The 18,340-nt window shown below is 57.0% G+C and overlaps 1 protein-coding gene across 1 annotated transcript in view; it reads left to right on the forward strand.

Moving 5' to 3' along the window:
• OGFOD3 (2-oxoglutarate and iron dependent oxygenase domain containing 3) overlaps window positions 1–17,914 on the forward strand; it is a 30,114-nt gene extending 12,200 nt beyond the window's left edge. Inside the window, exons 5-9 of the mRNA XM_064369534.1 lie at window positions 1,521–1,585; window positions 2,196–2,252; window positions 3,393–3,546; window positions 15,047–15,170; window positions 17,587–17,914. Coding sequence (XP_064225604.1) covers window positions 1,521–1,585; window positions 2,196–2,252; window positions 3,393–3,546; window positions 15,047–15,170; window positions 17,587–17,723 — 537 coding nt within the window. The 3' untranslated portion in view covers window positions 17,724–17,914. The remainder of the gene's footprint in view (window positions 1–1,520; window positions 1,586–2,195; window positions 2,253–3,392; window positions 3,547–15,046; window positions 15,171–17,586) is intronic.
• The last annotated feature ends 426 nt before the right edge of the window (window positions 17,915–18,340 follow it).

The following is an 18,340-nucleotide window of genomic DNA, read 5'->3' on the forward strand; positions in this document are numbered from 1 at the left end:
CCGTGGGACAGAGACGCTGTGATGCATCTCATGCCTCCATGGACGCCCTTCGGGGCTGCCGTCCCGTCTGATGCTGCGGGAGGTCGGCTGGTAGCCTTGCAGAATGTGTCCACCTGGAGCCCGTGGACGTGATCTGATTTGGAGAAGGGACCTTTGCGGATGTAATTAACTTAAGGCTCTCAAGATGAGATCACCCCGGATTTAGGGTGGGTCCTAAATCCAATGGCAAGTGCCCGTAGGAGACAGAAGCAGGGCAGAGATTTGAGAGGGAGGAGGAAAAGGTCCCCTGAAGACAGAGGCAGAGGGAGCCCGCGGCCATGGGACGTGGCGGGCAGGACCTCCCCTGGAGCCTTGGTAGGGAACGGGCCCCGCCCACAGCTCCAGAGCTGTGAGAGAATGAACTTCTGTTTTACTGTGTTTTTTTTTCTTTTTTGAACTTGCGCTGTTTTAAAGCCCCAGTTTGTGTTACTGCAGCCGCAGGGAACACGGAGCCACCGCCCGCTGTGGCCTCGCCGTCCTGATGGGCAGCGGCTGGGAGTCAGTCCCCGGCACGGCTGATGTTAGCACGAATTCCCATGCGGTTTTCTCAGGGTCATTTTCTTCCTTGGTGTGTGGAACTGTCTGAAGATCTGTTTCTCTCTGTGTATTTGGTGATCGTTTTGAGTTATAAGCATTGCATAGACCCAAGTTATTCCGCATATTTGAAACTTCTAGGAAGATTAATTTATAGACTCTTCGAGAATTTCAAAGTGTTTCTTTTCTCTTTTTTTTCTTTTTTTTTTTTTTTGAGATGGAGTCTCGTTCTGTGACCCAGGCTGGAGTGCAGTGGTGTGATCTCGGCTCACTACAACCTCTGCCTCCCAAATTCAAGAGATTCTCCTGCCTCAGCCTCCCAAGTAGCTGAGATTCAGGCGCTCTCCACCACACCTGGCTAATTTTGTATTTTTAGTAGAGACGGGGTTTCACCATGTTGGCCAGGCTGCTTTTGAACTTCTGGCCTCAAGCAATCCACCCGTCTCAGCCTCCCAAAGTACTGGGATTACAGGCATGAGCCACCTCGCCTGGCTGGTCTGGGAGGATTTTAAGGAAGTCCTGGGTTGAGGCTGGGCGTAGTGGCTCACGGCTGTAATCCCAGTACTTTGGGAGGCCGAGGTGGGAGGATCACTCGAGCCCAGAAGTTTGAGACCAGCCTGGGTAATACAGTGAGATCCCATCTCTACAAAAAATAGAAAAATTAGCCAAGTGTGGTGGCGAGCGCCTTCAGTTCCAGTTACTTGGAGGCTGAGGTGGGAGGACTGCTTGGCCTGAAGCATGGAATGTGGAGGCTGCAGTGAGCTGAGATTGTGCCACTGCACTCTAGCGTGGGCGACAAAGTAAGATCCTTTTTACAAAAAAGTAAAATCAAATCCTGGAGTGTGTGCAGGACGGACCTTGGTAACTCACGTTTACCATCAGTGACTTTTAACACAGCCATGGCCGTTGCTGTGGCCACACGCTTTCCTCCGCAACGTCTTTTCCAGGCGTCCATTCTGGACTTGCACTCCGGGGCCCTGTCTGTCGGGAAGCACTTTGTGAATCTGTACAGGTGAGCGCTGCGGCATGACCTCAGTACTGGCTCTGAAGGCCGAGTGAGCGGCTCCGTGTCTCCGCGAGGGAGGGTCTGTCTCGGTGCAGCCTCAGGGCCTCGGAGGCTGTGATGCTAGCGGGGTCCCTCGTGCTTTGTTGGGGCACGGGAGCTGGGAGGTGTGGGCTCTCTGCAGCCTGTGGGCCGGAGGCTTGTTCATGAAACTTTAGGGGAATCTGGTGTTTTTTGTGGGCCCAGGGACAGAAGGGGTGGGGGCAGGAGGCAGCAGAGGTGGAAGGCTCCCAGGAGCAGCCGCCAAACATCTGAGGGGCGGGGGAGCAAAGAGACCCTCCCCGCCTCACACGTTAGCCCGGGTCCTGCTCCCAGCCGGCCCCTTTGTTATTATCACTATTATATTCTGAGATGGGGTATCGCTCTGTCGCCCAGGCATGAGCCACTGCGCCCGGCCCCGGGTCCTTCTTTATAGTAGTTACCGTTGTAGAAATGGAGGCGCGAGGACCAGTTGATTTTCAGGGACTTGCAGGTTAGCTTAAGGAATGACTGAATTGAAAGGAGATGAACGACAGATTAATGAAGTTGTGTTGTGAATTCTCCCTTTTTTTTTTCACAGATATTTCGGGGATAAAATACAGAGCGTCTTCTCAGAGGAGGATTTCCAGTTATACCGGTGAGGAGTGAGGCGGGAGGGGTTTGCAGGTGGGGTGGCCTGGGCTGAGGGGTGTGGGGAGCTGACCCGGCTGGGGAGGCCCCACAGAGGTGAGTTTTCACAGAACAAAGGCCAGGGCAGGCCCAGCGTGGCCGGGGTGCGCCTGGGTTGGTGACACTGATCTGGAGTCCTGCGGCCGCATCCTGGTCAGGACCTCTTGTTTTCTGCTGTGTAAAATCAGCCCAGTTTTAAAAATTCTGCTGGATGAGGCTGGGTGTGGTGGCTCATGCCTGTCATCCCAGCACTTTGGGAGACCGGGCTGATCACCTGAGGTCAGGAGTTCAAGACCAGCCTGGTCAACATGGTAAAACCCCATCTCTACTAAAAATATAAAAATTAGCTGGGCATGGTGACGGGTACCTGTAATCCCAGCTACTTGGGAGGCTGAGGCGGGAGTATTGCTTGAACTCTGGGGGCAGAGGTTGCAGTGAGCCAAGATCGTGCCATTATACTCCAGCCTGGGTGATAGAGTAAGACTCCCATCTCAAAAAAAAAAAAATCTGCTGGAGGAGCCCAGGTTGAGATGAGGACAAAGGAGCCAAGTGTCACGCAACCATCCCAGGACACACAAGTGCCCCCTCGGGCCTGTGCCCACCCAGACATCCATTTCAGAGCCTCTCTGGTCTGACACATGGGGTCTTCTGAGCGCAAGTCCCCTTGTCCCCCCCGTACAGACAGCCCATCCACAGTTAGCAGGCTCCACGCCGGCTCCCCCTCCTCACGTCCACGCCCCTTCCACGCCCACGTCAGGGGATAGCAGCCTCTTCCTTGCTGAATGGAGGCTGCGCTCCCAGCCCTGCAAGCCCCGCCCTGGGACTCTGGCATCTGGGTCCCGACTCCACACCGGCCTCCCCAGCGTGGGCCCCACAGGCGCCCTTCTCCCTCCTCCCGGTCCCGCTGCTGTGGTCTGTCCGCGCGTGGGCGGCGGGCCACGTACTCCCCGGGCAGAGCCAGCGTCTGTTCCCGGTGTGCTGGGGAGTCCCCGCCACGCGGGTCCGGAGCCCTGTTCGGCCGGCTCCTCTTCCGGGCACCCACAGGTTGGGACCCACGGCTGTCCCCTCCCGCCCGTGGCTGCGCTGACGGCTGTCGTGTCGTCTGCAGGGAGGTGCGGCGGAAGGTCCAGCTCACCATCGCGGAGGCTTTCGGCATCAGCGCGGCCTCGCTGCACCTGACCAAGCCCACCTTCTTCTCCCGAATAAACAGCACCGAAGCGCGGACGGCGCACGACGAGTACTGGCACGCGCACGTGGACAAGGTGAGCACGCACGTGGACGGGGTGAGCGCGCGCGTGGACGGGGTGAGCGCGCGCGTGGACGGGGTGAGCGCGCGCGTGGACGGGGTGAGCGCGCGCGTGGACGGGGTGAGCGCGCCTGTGGACGGGGTGAGGCTACTCTGCACAGGCTGCCTGCAGGGGTGCCTGGCAGGGCCGCGTGTTCCCATTCTCCTGCGGTTGGGGACTACCACAGGGCTGCCTATTACATCTGCCTGCTGTGTTGACGGCGTCAGTATGTATGTATGTATGTGTGTATGTATGTGTGTATGTATGTATTGATTAATTGATTAAGAGCCTCGCTCTGTCACCCAGGCTGGAGTGCAGTGGCACAATCTCAGTTCACTGCAACCTCTGCTTCCTGGGTTCAAGCGATTCTCCGGCCTCAACCTCCCAGGTAGCTGGAATTACAGGCAGGCCCCACCATGCCTGGCTAATTTTTGTATTTTTAGTAGAGACAGTTTCACCAGGTTAGCCAGGCTGGTCTCGAACTCCTGACCTTGTGATCCTCCTGCCTCAGCCTCTAAAGTGCTGGGATTACAGGACGCGCCACCATGCCCAGTGGGTGTTAGCAGTTAGATGTCTTCCTCCCTGAGGTTTCAGGGCACACCCTCAATCTCACTGATGGAGCTGGGGAAATATAATTTCTCGTGTGATGGTGACAAGAAGTGGAGGGACCCGCCCCACACGGCCTGTGGTGGCCCCACTGTCATTCATTCACAGGTTTACGCTCGACCTCTCCCAGCAGCTGGCCTCCTCTCCGACCCGCGTGCTCTCCCTGGCCCAGGTCTCTGTGTTGTCTGTGGGCGCCGTCTTCTACCGCTTTCTACCTTCCTTTCTTTCTGAGACAGGGTTTCACTCTTGCTCAGGCTGGAGTGCGGGTGTGCAGTCATGGCCCACTGCAACTCTGACCTCCCAGGCTCAAGCGATCCTGCTGCCTCAGCATGGACTAAGACTATAGCTGGGACCACAGGTGCATGCCCCGACGCCTGGCTCATTTTTGTATTTTTTGTAGACACGGGGTCTCACTGTGCTGCCCAGGCTGGTCTTGACTTCCTGGGCTAAGCCACCCTCCTGCTCCGGCTGCCCAAGGTGCTGGGATTACAGGCGAGAGCCATTGCCCAACCCATTTTCTTTATCTTTTCTTTCTGTCTTTTTGTTTTTGAGACAGAGTCTTGTTCTGTCACCCAGGCTGGAGTGCAGTGGCGTGATCTTGGCTCACTGCAACCTCTACCTCCCTGGTTCAAGGGATTCTCCTGCCTCAGCTTCCCAAGTAGCTGGGATTACAGGCACGTGCCACCACACCTGGCTAATTTATATATTTTTTATTAGAGATAGGGTTTCACCGTGTTGGCCAGGCTGGTCTCAAACTCCTGACCTCAAGGGATCCACTGGCCTGGGCCTCCTAAAGTGCTGGGATTATAGGTGTGAGCCACCACACCTGGCCCTTAATAAAAGATTTTAGAAGATAAAAGTGAAGCACAGCTAATAAGCAGAATGGTATCATAGCCATTCTTTAAGGTTGATTTTCATCATGTAGAAGCCGTGAGTTCCCTTCGTACAGTCAGCCTGGATGGAAGTGGTTGGGTGGCAGTGTCAGCAGCCCTGGAGCTGAAGTTCAAATACAAGGTTAAAGCCAGAAAGCCTGTGGCTGGGAAGATTAGGAGTGTTGCTGCCCCGCCACGCCTGCTGTGACGGAGGAAGGAGTGGCGGTTAGATGGCCAGCTTTCTGTGCCATGAGACATTTGTTACTAAATTATTCTTCAAGCACAGTCTTTTTTTTTTTTTTTTTTTAGACAGAGTCTCCTTCTGTTGCCCAGGCTGGAGTGCAGTGGTGCAATTTTGGCTCACTGCAACCTCTGCTTCCTGGGTTCAAGCCATTCTCCAGCCTCAGGCTCCTGAGTAGCTGGGATTACAGGCATGCATCACCATGCCCGGCTAATTTTTGCATTTTTAGTAGAGATGGGGTTTCACCATGTTGGCCAGGCTGGTCTGGAACTCCTGACCTCAGATGATCCGCCCACCTTGGTCTCCCAAAGTGTTGGGATTACAGGTGTGAGCCACCGCGTCTAGCTGCAAGTGCAGTCTTGTTGCACCCACTCCCTCCTGCCCTGCTCCCACCCTCTGCTCCATGGGGTTTCTGGGCATCATATTATCACCTCCCTGAAGCTTGAGTATCCCCCTCTAAAATAAAAAGCACCCCATCCTCTAAATGACACACGCATACTCCACGGTCACATCCAGGCATCAGCAGGAAGGCCTCGCCGTCTACAGGTGTTCTGTCACATGCTCAGATCTCCCTGGGGTCCACAGGCGTGTTTATGTTTGTTTGGCATTGGTTTGTCAGGTTAGTGGGCTCATAGGTGCCAGGTGTCTGCCGTCTTCTCCCTGTTGAAACCATGTGTTGAAGATAGTGGCTGTCTGCTCCGTGGGGCTTCCTGTGTTCTGGACTCTGAACCTCTACCTCCTCCACCTGGGACGTGCCATCCCGTGGAATGTTCCATTCTGCAATGAGAACGTTCCCCTCGCCCCGCCTCGCCACCCCGCTGTTCCATATGAACTGCAGCATGGATGTGGCTGCTAGACTCAGGAGCTCGATAATCTAAGTGAATCAGCCAAACGTGGCGAGGGCTCCCGTGTGGCCAGCATAGCACCCGATCAGATTTGGGCTGGAGTGTGGGTGCTTCTGGGCAGCCTTCCGGGAAGCAGGAGATGTTGCCTGTTTCTCTCTGTGCATTAAGGGGGACCCATGGCTTTATTCATCCGCCTGATCTGCACTGGGCTCCCGTCTGCCTTCCCCAGGGTCTTTAACAACCATCAGTTGCAACTGCCTGGACCTGTGGCTGCCTCAGGGGACCAGGGCTGAGACTCTTGGCCGAGACAGTCACAGTCACCTGCAGAGGGAAAACAAGGAGCTGTGACACGTAGGGCAGAGGTGACATGTGGGGCCAGGCAGGTGTGTCTGACCTGAAGATGGTGTGTCCTTGGGGAAGGAAACCCTCCCATGGGAGAGGGTCCAGAATCTCCCAACATGCAGGCCAGGCGCCTGCCTCCTGCAGAGAGTGTGGCTCAGGACAAGCCACGCTGAGAGGCAGGCTGGCTAAGTCACTGAGCTCCAGGGAGAGGGGAGAGGGAGAAGTTCTTCAGGCACAAGAACAAATTGGCTGTGAGGCGCTGTGCCGGCAGCCCCAATGTCCCGGAGTCATGCTTGGAGCCAGGAGACCCGGGACGGTGTCCCCAGCACCCACGCTGGCATCTGCAGCACCTGGGACAGTGTCCCCGGGTCAGCATCCTCAGCACCCACGCTGGCATCTGCCACACCTGGGACAGTGTCCCCAGCATCCCAGCACCCACTCTGGCATCTGCAGCACCTGGGACAGTGTCTCCGGGTCAGCATCCTCAGCACCCACGCTGGCATCTGCAGCACCTGGGACAGTGTCTCCGGGTCAGCATCCTCAGCACCCACGCTGGCATCTGCAGCACCTGGGACAGTGTCCCCAGCATCCTCAGCACCCACGCTGGCATCTGCAGCACCTGGGACAGTGTCCCCAGCATCCTCAGCACCCACGCTGGCATTTGCAGCACCTAGGATAGTGTCCCCGGGTCAGCAGCCTCTGCTGGGTTTTACGCCAAACTTAAAACGTCACTTTGAGAACAGCCCCTTCACGTGGCCTCACCCGAAGCAGTGATTAGAGGCGACACTCACGCTCTGACCTCAGGGGTCGTAGGAAGCACAGTGGCCCCTGCGAGGCTCCTGTGCTCAGGCCCAGAGGGGTCGGCTGTCCGAGGCTCAGACAAGCCTGGCCCTCGAGCTCGTCCCATGCCTGTCACTGTCCCTGCCCCACGCTGTCTCCTGGAAGAACACCACGAAGAGGCCACCAGACGCTCCTCACAGTGGCGCAGCTTCTGGTTTCTTTATGGGGACATTCTGGCCCCGTGGCGGTGGAGTCTCCCCCGGGTGCTCAGCTGCAGAATCGTACCTCTCCTCCTGGTCCGTGTGCTCCCAGCGTTGGGACAGCAGCGGCCACTGGGCTGCTCAGGAGGTCCAGGTGCAGCTCCCTCCGGTTCAAGGCCGGCTCACCTCTGCAATGTCTGGCCACACCTGCTTTACCCCCACAGCGATGGCAGATGCCTTGCTGCCTGTGGGACGGAAGGGCCCGAGGGCACGTGGATGTGGAGCTGCCCTGATCCCTGGCTGTCCACCTCTGTGCCACGGGTTTCTTTTTTTTCACACGGAGGGTGTGGCCTTGAGCTGCTTGCTGTGTGGAGGAAGGGCGGGCACTGGAAGAAAATACCGTGTAAATATGCCGATGCTCAGTCATAACGGCCTGCTGCGGTCACGGAGACGCGCGGGCGCCTTCGGTCGGTCACGGAGACGCGCGGGCGCCTTCGGTCGGAAACCTCCGCTTTGCTCTGCACCCTGTTTACGTTGCCAGCTGTTTTGGAGACATTCGTTGAAGATACAACCTTGGGAGGAGTTTCATGTTGAGCCACATTTTACAGTAGTTTAACTTGTGGAAAAAGTAACCCTCTCAGACACGGCGGATTTAGCGAAGGCCCCGCCTGCACCCTGCAGCCCCGAGGCGTGTCCCGACTCCAGGGCTATGTAAGGTGCAGCAGAGTCTAGTCTTCCATCGAAGACACGGCTCGGCAGGGTTGCAGCTAGAAGCACTTTCCGTTTTCCTAGGAAGCTAACTTAATGGCCTTGTGCTGTCTCAGTCTTTCGTGAAGAGGTGAACTCACCCAGCAGGCTGGGGGGCCTGCAGCTGCGGTCACCTGTTTAAAGTCAACAGCCAGGGAGGAGAGGGCTGGTCCTTCAGCTCAGGGGCAGCACGGAGGAGCTGAGGCTGGAGGAGAGAATGGGTCCCATTCTTGGTAACAGGACCACCTGCTTTGACGGGGACCTGCTAACCGGGGCTGTGTGCAGGGCTGGTTCTTGGGGGAGCCAGGGAGGAGCTAGCGGGGGACGGAAAGGAAGGCTGCCTGGAAGAGGCAGGGCCTGGGGCTGCCCACAGCTGTTGCTTGACTCGGCTCAGCAGCACATCAGAGGGCACCCACAGCACTTGAAACCCCATTTTCCACCACATGCCAGGGCCTCAGGCTCACTTTGCCCAGAAGGCCTCACAGAGTTTAAAAATTGTGAAGACGGCCCTTGGCCCCATCAGCCTCTCCTGAAAGCCTGAACACAGGACCCTTTGTGAGCCCAGATGTGACCGGCTGATGAAGGCACCACACCTGCTTGGGCTGTGGGCATTCGCAGGGGATCATATGTGATGCTGGAGGCTGGAAGAGGAGCATCGGGCTGCGCATCACTGCCAGGGCTGCTGGGACCAGTTCCCACGCAGGGCAGCTTGAAACCACGCACGCGTGTGCTCTCATAGCTCTGGAGGTCGGAAGTCTGAAATCAAGAGGCCAGCAGGGCTGGCTCCTGGAGGATCTGAAGAAGAACCTGCCGCAGGCCCCTCCCGGGCTCGGGCTGCCCCGGCCCTCTGCGCCCTTCAGCCCGTGGGTGCGTCGCTCCAGCCCCTGCCTCCGTCTCACGTCTTACCTCCCTCTCTTTCTGTTGAAGGCCACCAGGCATTGGGCGTAGGGCCCACCCTAAATCCAGGATTATCCGAGATGATCTTTCACTTAATGACGTCTGCAAAGACCCAGCTTGCAAATAAGGCCACAGTCTCAGGTCCCTGGGGTTAGGACTCCCAGTGAGGTACCGTTGGGAATGATGGGAGACAGTGCGGGCAGGAAGTGGATGGTGCTGACACGTGTTTTGGAGGGAAATGGAAAGGATACAGCACAGGGTGAACCCTGGGGGCATGTGGGAGGAGAGACTCCCAGGTTTCTGGGATAAGCAGCTGCATGGAGGCTGGAGCCGTTCATGAAGAAAGGGTGAAGAACGGCTCCTGACAGGCTGAACTCGCCGGCGTGTGCTGTGTTTACCAGGCTCTGTCAGGTTCCTGGGCACTGTTGTCACTGTTTTTCTTATATTAGTGACTTCAGTTTCCTAACAGCCCTAATGAAGTATATACACTGCCATCCTCATTCTATACATGAGCAAAGTGAGGCACAGAGAGGTTAAGCCACTCACCTAATGCCACACAGTGCGGAAGAGGAAACTCCCTCTGTGGTGAATAGTTTTTGTAACAAGGTTTCTTTGTGTACTGAGTTTTTGTTTGTTTGGGGACAGGGTCTCGCCCTGTCACCCAGGCTGGAATGCAGTGACACAATCATGGCTTGCTGTAGCCTCACACTCCTGGGTTCGAGAGATCCTCCTGGCTCAGCCTCACAATAGCTGGGATTACAGGCGTGCACACCATGCGTGGCCTGTGTGTTGGTTTTTGTTTTGTTTTGTTTTTTGAGACGGAGTTTCACTCTGTCACCCAGGCAGTAGTGCAATGGCGCGATCTCGGCTCACTGCAACCTCCACCTCCTGGGTTCAAGTGATTCTCCTGCCTCAGCCTCCTGAGTAGCTGGGATTATAGGCATCCACCACCACGCCCAGCTAATTTTGTGTTTTTTACTAGAGATGGGGTTTCTCCATGTTGGTCAGGCTGGTCTCGAACTCCTGATCTCAGGTGATCCACCCCCCTCAGCCTCCCAAAGTGCTGGGATTACAGGCATGAGCCACTGTGTCTGGCTGATTTTTAAATACTTTTTGAGAACTTTAAGATGACTTATCTGATGTTTATGCAATTTGTCCTTACCAAATTTGGAAACGCTTTGGTGCCATCTTTTCCTCAAATATGTTTTTCTGCGCCAATTTCTCTCTTATTCTTCTGGGAGGCAGGCGACACAAACATTAGAGCTTTTGCTGTTGTTCCAGAGGTCCCTGAGCTCTGTTCCTTCTGTTCTTTAGGTTGTGTAATTCACTAGTCTGTCCTCAATTCAGCCTCTTCCCTCCTTCCCTCTAATCTGCTATTGTGCCTATCCTTCTAAAATTTCCATTTGATTCCTTTTTTGTAGTTTGTGTTAAACTGCTGAGTACATCCATTCATTTCAAGCATATTCACCTTTGCTTCATAGAGCATGGCTATTATAGCTACTTTAAAGTCTTTGTCTGGGACATCAGTGACGTGGTAGTCTGAAAATTTTCCCCTCCCTAAAAAGCAACGGGAAAACTGGCAAAAATGGTCAGCATCGACTTTCTCAGAGCTCTGGAAATTAACCAAAGGCTTGCAGCTATTCAGGGAGCATTTATTCAAGAAAACCCCTGGTTCTCATTGAGAGCAGTGAGCTTCACAGTGGTTTAACGTCTCCTCTCCACCCCCGACCCCAGCTCCATAATAGCTTCGAAAACTAACAGCTGCTGTCACAGACATCAGTGGCCACATTGGCCATGCGAAAGAATAGAGGCTTTATGGAGTTCGTTTAGAAAAGTCAGACGGGCACCGGAGCTCACACATATAATCTCAGCACTTTAGGAGGTTGAGGTCGGAGGATTGTTTGAGCCCAGGAGTTCAAGACCAGCCTGGTTAACATAGTGAGAACCCCGTCTCTACCAAAAAAAATAAAAAAATTTTAGTTGGGCATGGTGGCCTGCTCCTGTGGTCTCAGCTACTTGGGAGGCTGTGGTGAGAGGATTGCTTGAGCTAAGGAGTTTGAGGCTGCGGTTGAGGTGAGGTTGTGCCACTGCACTCCAGCCTGGGTGACAGAGGGAAATCCTGTCTTAAAACAAAAAAGAAAAAAACAGAAAGAGAGAGTTTCTCTCCACAGTTTTGCTGCTCCTGCTCGGTGCAGTTCGCCCACTGGGCCTGACCTCCTGCCGGAGGAGGAGCCGCGGGAAACGGAGGAGGAGCCTCAGGAAATGGAGGAGGAGCTGCGGGAAATGGGAGGAGCTGTGGGAAATGGAGGAGGAGCCGTGGGAAATGGAGGAGGAGCTGTAGGAAATGGAGGAGCCGTGGGGAAATGGAGGAGGAGCCACGGGAAATGGAGGAGGAGCCACGGGAAATGGAGGAGGAGCCTCGGGAAATGGAGGAGGAGCCGCGGGAAAGGGAGGAGCCGTGGGAAATGGAGGAGGAGCTGTGGGAAATGGAGGAGCCGTGGGAAATGGAGGAGGAGCCACGGGAAACGGAGGAGGAGCCTCAGGAAATGGAGGAGGAGCCGCGGGAAATGGAGGAGCTGTGGGAAATGGAGGAGCCGCCGTGGGAAATGGAGGAGGAGCTGTGGGAAATGGAGGAGCCGTGGGAAATGGAGGAGGAGCCACGGGAAACGGAGGAGGAGCCTCGGGAAATGGAGGCGGAGCCGCGGGAAAGGGAGGAGTCACGGGAAACGACTGCTGCCCTGTGCTATGTGCTTTTCTGAGTCTTCAGGTCATCTCCGGCACCCTGTGCAGTTTTTATTTTGTTTTTTTTGGGATGGAGTCTTGCTTTGTCGCCCAGACTGGAGTGCAGTGGGTGGTGTGATCACAGCTCACCACAACCTCTGTCTCCTGAGTTCAAGGGATTCTCCAGCCTCAGCCTCCTGAGTAGCTGGGATTACAGGCGCCTGAAACCACATGTGGCTAATTTTTTCATTTTTCGTAGAGACAGAGTTTCATGATGTTGGCCAGGCTGGTCTGGAACTCCTGACCTCAAGTGATCCGCCCGCCACAGCCTCCCAAAGTGCACCCTGTGCAGTTTCAGTTGTAATCAGTGGGAGAGAGAGATCGCGGTTGTAATCTGCAGTCAGCATCTGCCATCTTGGCACTCTGCTACTTGGCATTAAAACGGTAAACCCGAGGGCACAAGAACAATGAAGGAATCTAAAGGCCTAGGACTGCTTTCAGTCCTCATCCCTCACCCTCAGGCGGGCGCTGCAGTGTGGGCAGCAGGCAGCCGGCACCCACTTTGCTGTAAGCACTTCTCTTTTTATGACCGCGCGGCCGTCACTGGCCTTCCACCGCCACAGACAGTGGATGCGCCCCGCCCCTTGCTCCCGGCTCCCTCCATGGCTTGCGACTGAATGCTGTCTGCTTGTCAGGGAACCAAAGTAGCGCCTGAAGGTTAGTGTTCTTCTACTGAGCAGACACTTTGCACTGTTTAGAAACCTGTGATTTTTGTGTCCTGTGGGGAGCTCTTTTGCTATGACTTCCAGCCAGTGTACTTTATTTTAAATTTAGTTTTGAGTAAGTAATGCATCAAAATGTGAATATTTGAATAAGTAATGCATCCTACAAGATTTAAAAGTAAAAAATATATATATATATATAAAGGCAAATGGTAAAAAGTCCATCTTCCACCGTTCCCCGGTAACCCTCTCACATAGCTGCAGTCATGAGATCTTGAGTTCCTTCTTGAATGTCTCTGTGTGTATAAAAAGGATGCATAAAATACCACATTCTGTCAGTTGTAAAGAATCACATTTAGAACAGTTCTGGCAATTCTTCTTTCCTCCCGTTGCATAACATAAGGCAGCCAGTGGCTGTTAGATCATGAAATGCGGTGTGGGTTCCTTTTTACAGAAGGCCGTGTGGTCTGCACATGGCTTTGCTCACTTGACGTCTGTCTTACTCTGGTCTCCTCAGAATCAGAGCCTGGCAAGGACTTGTGCTTGGGAAGCTTTTGAGGGGGGGCCTCAGGGGGCAGCCGTGAGGCCAGGGGGAGGTGAAGCCCATGGGAGCTGAGCCCAAAAGGCCTCCTGGCAGGCAGGGGCCCGGGGGTGGTGGGGAGGGAGCTGCAGGTGGGAGGAGGGGGAGCTGGACCTCCTCCCCAGGGCACCACTTGAGACTGGGCTTCCTTGCTGGGGATTAGACCTAAGGTGGATGCTGGTGAGTGGGACTGGGGGCCAGGCCTCAGCGTAATCCTGCTTTCCTTCCCTGGAGAACTCAGAGGAGGCCACCTTGCCCAAGAGAGGGCCCAGAGTTCGCCTTCAAGCCTGGGCTGTCTGCTGCACACGAGGCTCTGTCGTGTGTGATGTGCCCAGCTCAGCGCCCACACTGTGGGTGCCCACTTCAGGGCCGGTGCAGCCCCATGCCCCTTCCCTCCCCAGAGTGTCTCTTTCCCTCCACACTCTGGATGTGCTCAAGACAGCTGAGCTGGGTGAGACCCGCTCTCCGCTTTGCAGCGGTCTCCTGACGGCTGCACACTTGACCTTTGGGGTGTGGCCTCCAGCACCCTTCACCCCCGGGATGTGGCCCTGGCTGGGTTCTGGAACAGAAGCTGAGTGCTGCGAACCCTGAGTGAAGTGAGCCAGTCATGGAGGGGCAGATCCTGCCTGATCTCACGTCCGTGGGACCCCTGGAGTCGCCAGGTTCACGACAGAAAGCGGAATGGAGAGGGTGGGGCTGGGGGGCCTGGGGAGTCAGTGCTTCCCGGGGACGGAGCTTGGCCTGGGAGAATGGGACGTTCTGGAGAGGACGGTGTGGTGGCTGCACAGCTTTGGGAATGTGCTGGTTACTGAACTGTGTCCCTAAAAACAGTTAAGCAACAGTTAAGCTGGTACATCAGGTTCTGCATTTTATTACAAGTTTTAAAATGTTTCGGATTGCTCCACATCTGAAGCAAGGAGCAAGAGCACGTCTGGTTCCCGCGTGTGGACAGAGGCCGGAGCCGGGGGACCAGCCAGGGTGCGTCCTGCGTGTGGACAGAGAGACCGGAGCCGGGGGACCAGCCAGGGTGCACCCCTGCTGCCCGCAGCCTCCGATTCCCGCGTGTGGACAGAGAGGCAGGAGCCGGGGGACCAGCCAGGGTGCGTCCCGCGTGTGGACAGAGGCTGGAGCCGGGGGACCAGCCAGGGTGCATCCCGCGTGTGGACAGAGGCCGGAGCCGGGGGACCAGCCAGGGTGCACCCCTGCTGCCCGCAGCCTCCGGTTCCCGCGTGTGGACAGAGAGGCCGGAGCCGGGGGACCAGCCAGGGTGCATCCCGCGTGTGGACAGAGGCTGGAGCCGGGGGACCAGCCAGGGTGCGTCCCGCGTGTGGACAGAGGCTGGAGCCGGGGGACCAGCCAGGGTGCATCCCGCGTGTGGACAGAGGCTGGAGCCGGGGGACCAGCCAGGGTGCACCCCTGCTGCCCGCAGCCTTTGCTGGAACGCAGCTGCTCAGACATTTCAGCTTACGGGAAATCCTGGTCAAAAATGCGTAAGGCTGGAGACTCGGCAGAGAGTTTTTAAAGTTGCGAAGGAACAACTGCCTCATGAATGGGGCTGACACGTGTTGTTAATTTACTTTCTGGAAGATAAGAGGCACAGAGTGTCGGCGGCTGACGCCTGTAATCCTCACACCCAGGAGGCCAAGGTGGGAGGATTGACACCATATCTACAAAAAAAACCTTAGCTGGGTGTAGGGGTGCGCACCTGTGTTCCTAGCTACGAGGACGCGGAGGCAGGAGGGTTGTTTAAAGTCAGAAGTTCGAGGTTATGGTAAGTGATGACTGTGCTGCCTGCACTCCAGCCTGGGTGACACTGTGTAAAAAAGTGGGAGACCCTGCCCATTAAAAAAAAACAGAAGCAGATACTGTCCCGGTCGCATACTGAGAGCCCGTTCTGCCCCCTCCTCCCCGCTCTGCTGGCAGGTGACCTACGGCTCCTTCGACTACACCTCCCTGCTCTACCTCTCCGACTACTTGGAGGACTTTGGCGGAGGGCGGTTCGTGTTCATGGAGGAGGGGGCCAACAAGACGGTGGAGCCGAGAGCCGGTAGGAGGCCGGGCGGGCTGGGCGTGGGGTCCCGGCTCGGGCGGGCACCGTGGGTGTGGGGGGCGTCCCTGGGAGCCAGGCTGCATTCACAGAGCACCTGCTATGTGTCAGGCTAGTGCCGAGTGATTCCTGGGTCCGGCACCAGGCCCGACAACCAGGAGGCTGGTGTCTGAGGTCACTGTCAGTCAAGGGCAGAGCCAGGTCCCTGTGCTGCCACTGGCCCAGAGCCCACCTCCAGGCCCTGGTGCATGTCACCTTGGCAGTCAGGGTCCCCTTCCCTCCCTGGCGTGCATCACCTTGGCAGTCAGGGTCCCCTTCCCTCCCCTGGCACGTGTCACCTTGGTGGGTGCCATCCCCTTCCCTCGCTGGCATGTGTCACCTTGGCGGTCAGGGTCCCCCTCCCTCCCCTCTGGGGGATGCTCACCACTGGGCCCTTCTCAAAAGGACTCACAACCTAAGATTAGATAATGCCCCAGCCCAGTGTTGGTGACCAGGTTTCTTCCTCACTGAGGGCTCTGTGGTGCCGGCTTCAGAGCCCATCATGATGGACCTTGCCATCCCAGAGTGAGGTGCTGCGACTCCAGTTACCCTGGAACAGGCACTTGCTTCATATTTGGAGGTGGCCCCCCTGTCCAGGAGGGATGAGCTGCCTTCCCTGTGTTCCAGGGCGCTTCCCGGCCTCCATTAAGAGGCTTCATATCTGGAGGTGGCCCCCATGTCCAGGAGGGATGGGCTGCCTTCCCTGTGTTCCAGGCGCTTCCCGGCCTCCATTAAGAGGCTCCATTGCACCCACCTGGTTTCTTTTGCTCTGCTATTTCCAGGCAGAGTACAATCCTCTCTTGACCAGCTAGAATGCCCTGCACATCCGGGATGGACTTCTATCCCCTTTCATAGATGGAGTCAAGTTTACAAATATGAAAGGCAGGGATCGAGTTTCCAGCGGTAACCTTTGAAGGGGAACGAAATCGTCACAGGACATTTGGAGCCAGGACGAGTGGGGGCGCGCGGTGTCCTCCGAGTCTTGATGGCCTTCGCTTCCCCGTCCAGCGGTGAACGCCGACCGCAGAAACTCCACAGTGGGGTGGGCAGAGCCGCTTCAGCATTAGAGCAGTGAACTGGAATCTCTTGAGATAGTCATCCGGAGAGGCCCTGCCCCCAGGACTTCCCAGGGTCCCAGGCCCTGGTTCTGCTGTGGAAGCTGCCTGTTCAGGCTTTACCTCTGTCTCCCCTTGAAGGGAGCCAGGGAGGTGTTTGCCGGCTGGATGTATTATCTCGACTTGTTTTTCCTGATTCTTTGTTAGAATAGCCCCAGGGCTTGGTTTTTGTTCTCAGCCTGTGATTAGAAACAAGATCCTAAAGTGTCAGACAAATGGCCCGTGAGCTCCGAGGTCACATGGCCTGGGTGCCCACGAGAGCTCCATGGTCAGATGGCCTGGGTGCCCGTGAGAGCTCCATGGTCACATGGCCTGGGCGCCCGTGAGAGCTCCGAGGTCATGTGGCCTGGGCACCCGTGAGAGCTCCATGGTCAGATGGCCTGGGTGCCCGTGAGAGCTCCAAGGTCACATGGCCTGGGCGCCCGTGAGAGCTCCATGGTCAGATGGCCTGGGGTGCCCGTGAGAGCTCCGAGATCACATGGCCTGGGCGCCCGTGAGAGCTCTGAGGTCACATGGCCTGGGCGCCCGTGAGAGCTCCATGGTCAGATGGCCTGGGCGGGCGCCCGTGAGAGCTCCGAGATCACATGGCCTGGGCGCCCGTGAGAGCTCCGAGATCACATGGCCTGGGCGCCCGTGAGAGCTCCGAGGTCACATGGCCTGGGCGCCCGTGAGAGCTCCGAGATCACATGGCCTGGGCGCCCGTGAGAGCTCCGAGGTCACATGGCCTAGGCGCCCGTGAGAGCTCTGAGGTCACATGGCCTGGGCGCCCGTGAGAGCTCCATGGTCAGATGGCCTGGGCGCCCGTGAGAGCTCCATGGTCAGATGGCCTGGGCCCCCGTGAGAGCTCCATGGTCAGATGGCCTGGGCCCCCGTGAGAGCTCCATGGTCAGATGGCCTGGGCGCCTGTGAGAGTTCCCAGGAAATGGCCTTGGCGCCCGTGAGAGCTCCGAGGTCACATGGCCGGGGGCTCCTGGAGCCAGTGGTGGCCTTGGCTGCATCTGCAGCTCCTTCCTCTGTCCTGCCCACCACAGAGTCCCCGCTGGCCCCGGGGCCCCTCCCCGGCCACAGGTCCCCTGAGCGCTGCTGGGCTGTTCCTCCAGCTCCCCCTGCTTCCGCAGCAGCAGTTCGCAGACGGGCGACTTCCCCAGCCTGCCTGGTTTGTTGTGTTCGTTGGTCACAGTTGCTCTTTCGGGGACCGCAGGCCCTCTGAAGGCCCTGGCTGTCGGTGTGGCCCTGGGGTCACCTTTCTCTCTTCTCTCCAGGTCGCGTGTCCTTCTTCACCTCGGGGTCCGAGAACCTGCACCGGGTGGAGAAGGTCCACTGGGGCACCCGCTACGCCATCACCATCGCCTTTAGCTGCAACCCCGACCATGGCATCCGGGACCCAGCGTTCCCATAGCCGGCGGCCAGGCCGAGATGACTTGAGGAGGGCCTGGCCCACCCGGCCCCGTGTGGAGGCAGCTGCGCCAGCCGTGTGCCCGCCCCCATGTCCAGCCGGGTGCCCGTTGCATAGAGTGCCTTAGGAATTCTCTGATTTTGATTTGCTGATGTTTTAATCTTTTCATCTGTGAGTAAATGGAGGGAACCAGCTTTTCACTTCTCCAGCATCGTGTGTGTGCTTTGGATGTAGACGTGGGAGCCTCAGCTGGGGGCCAGCCCCTCCCTCAGGAAAGGGACCCAGCAGGACGGGGCACAAGTCCCCATCTGAATGGACAGGACTCGTCCACCCAGGCCTCGTCCAAGTTCAGCAACCGCCCTGGCCCATCAGAGACCGGCTAAAGCATCAGCCGTCTTTCACATGGGGACAAACGTGGGGCCAGCAGCTTCTGCGCGGGGTCTCAGCATCAGCGAACCATGGCAGCTTTGGAGAAGGGTCCGAGGGGCGACTCTGCAGGTGGCAGTGAAGTCCTTTGGGGTGGGTGGGGTTCTGCTGGACTCAAGGTGGAGGTGAACTTCTGCTGTTCCCACGGTTCCCCCAATGGTGCAGCCCCACCACGCCGTGCTTGGCCCTGTCAC

Source organism: Aotus nancymaae, unplaced genomic scaffold (genome assembly GCF_030222135.1).
Source record: "Aotus nancymaae isolate 86718 unplaced genomic scaffold, 86718_ANA_hifiasm-v0.15.2.pri h1tg000089l, whole genome shotgun sequence".
In the NCBI taxonomy this organism is placed as follows: Eukaryota; Metazoa; Chordata; class Mammalia; order Primates; family Aotidae; genus Aotus; species Aotus nancymaae.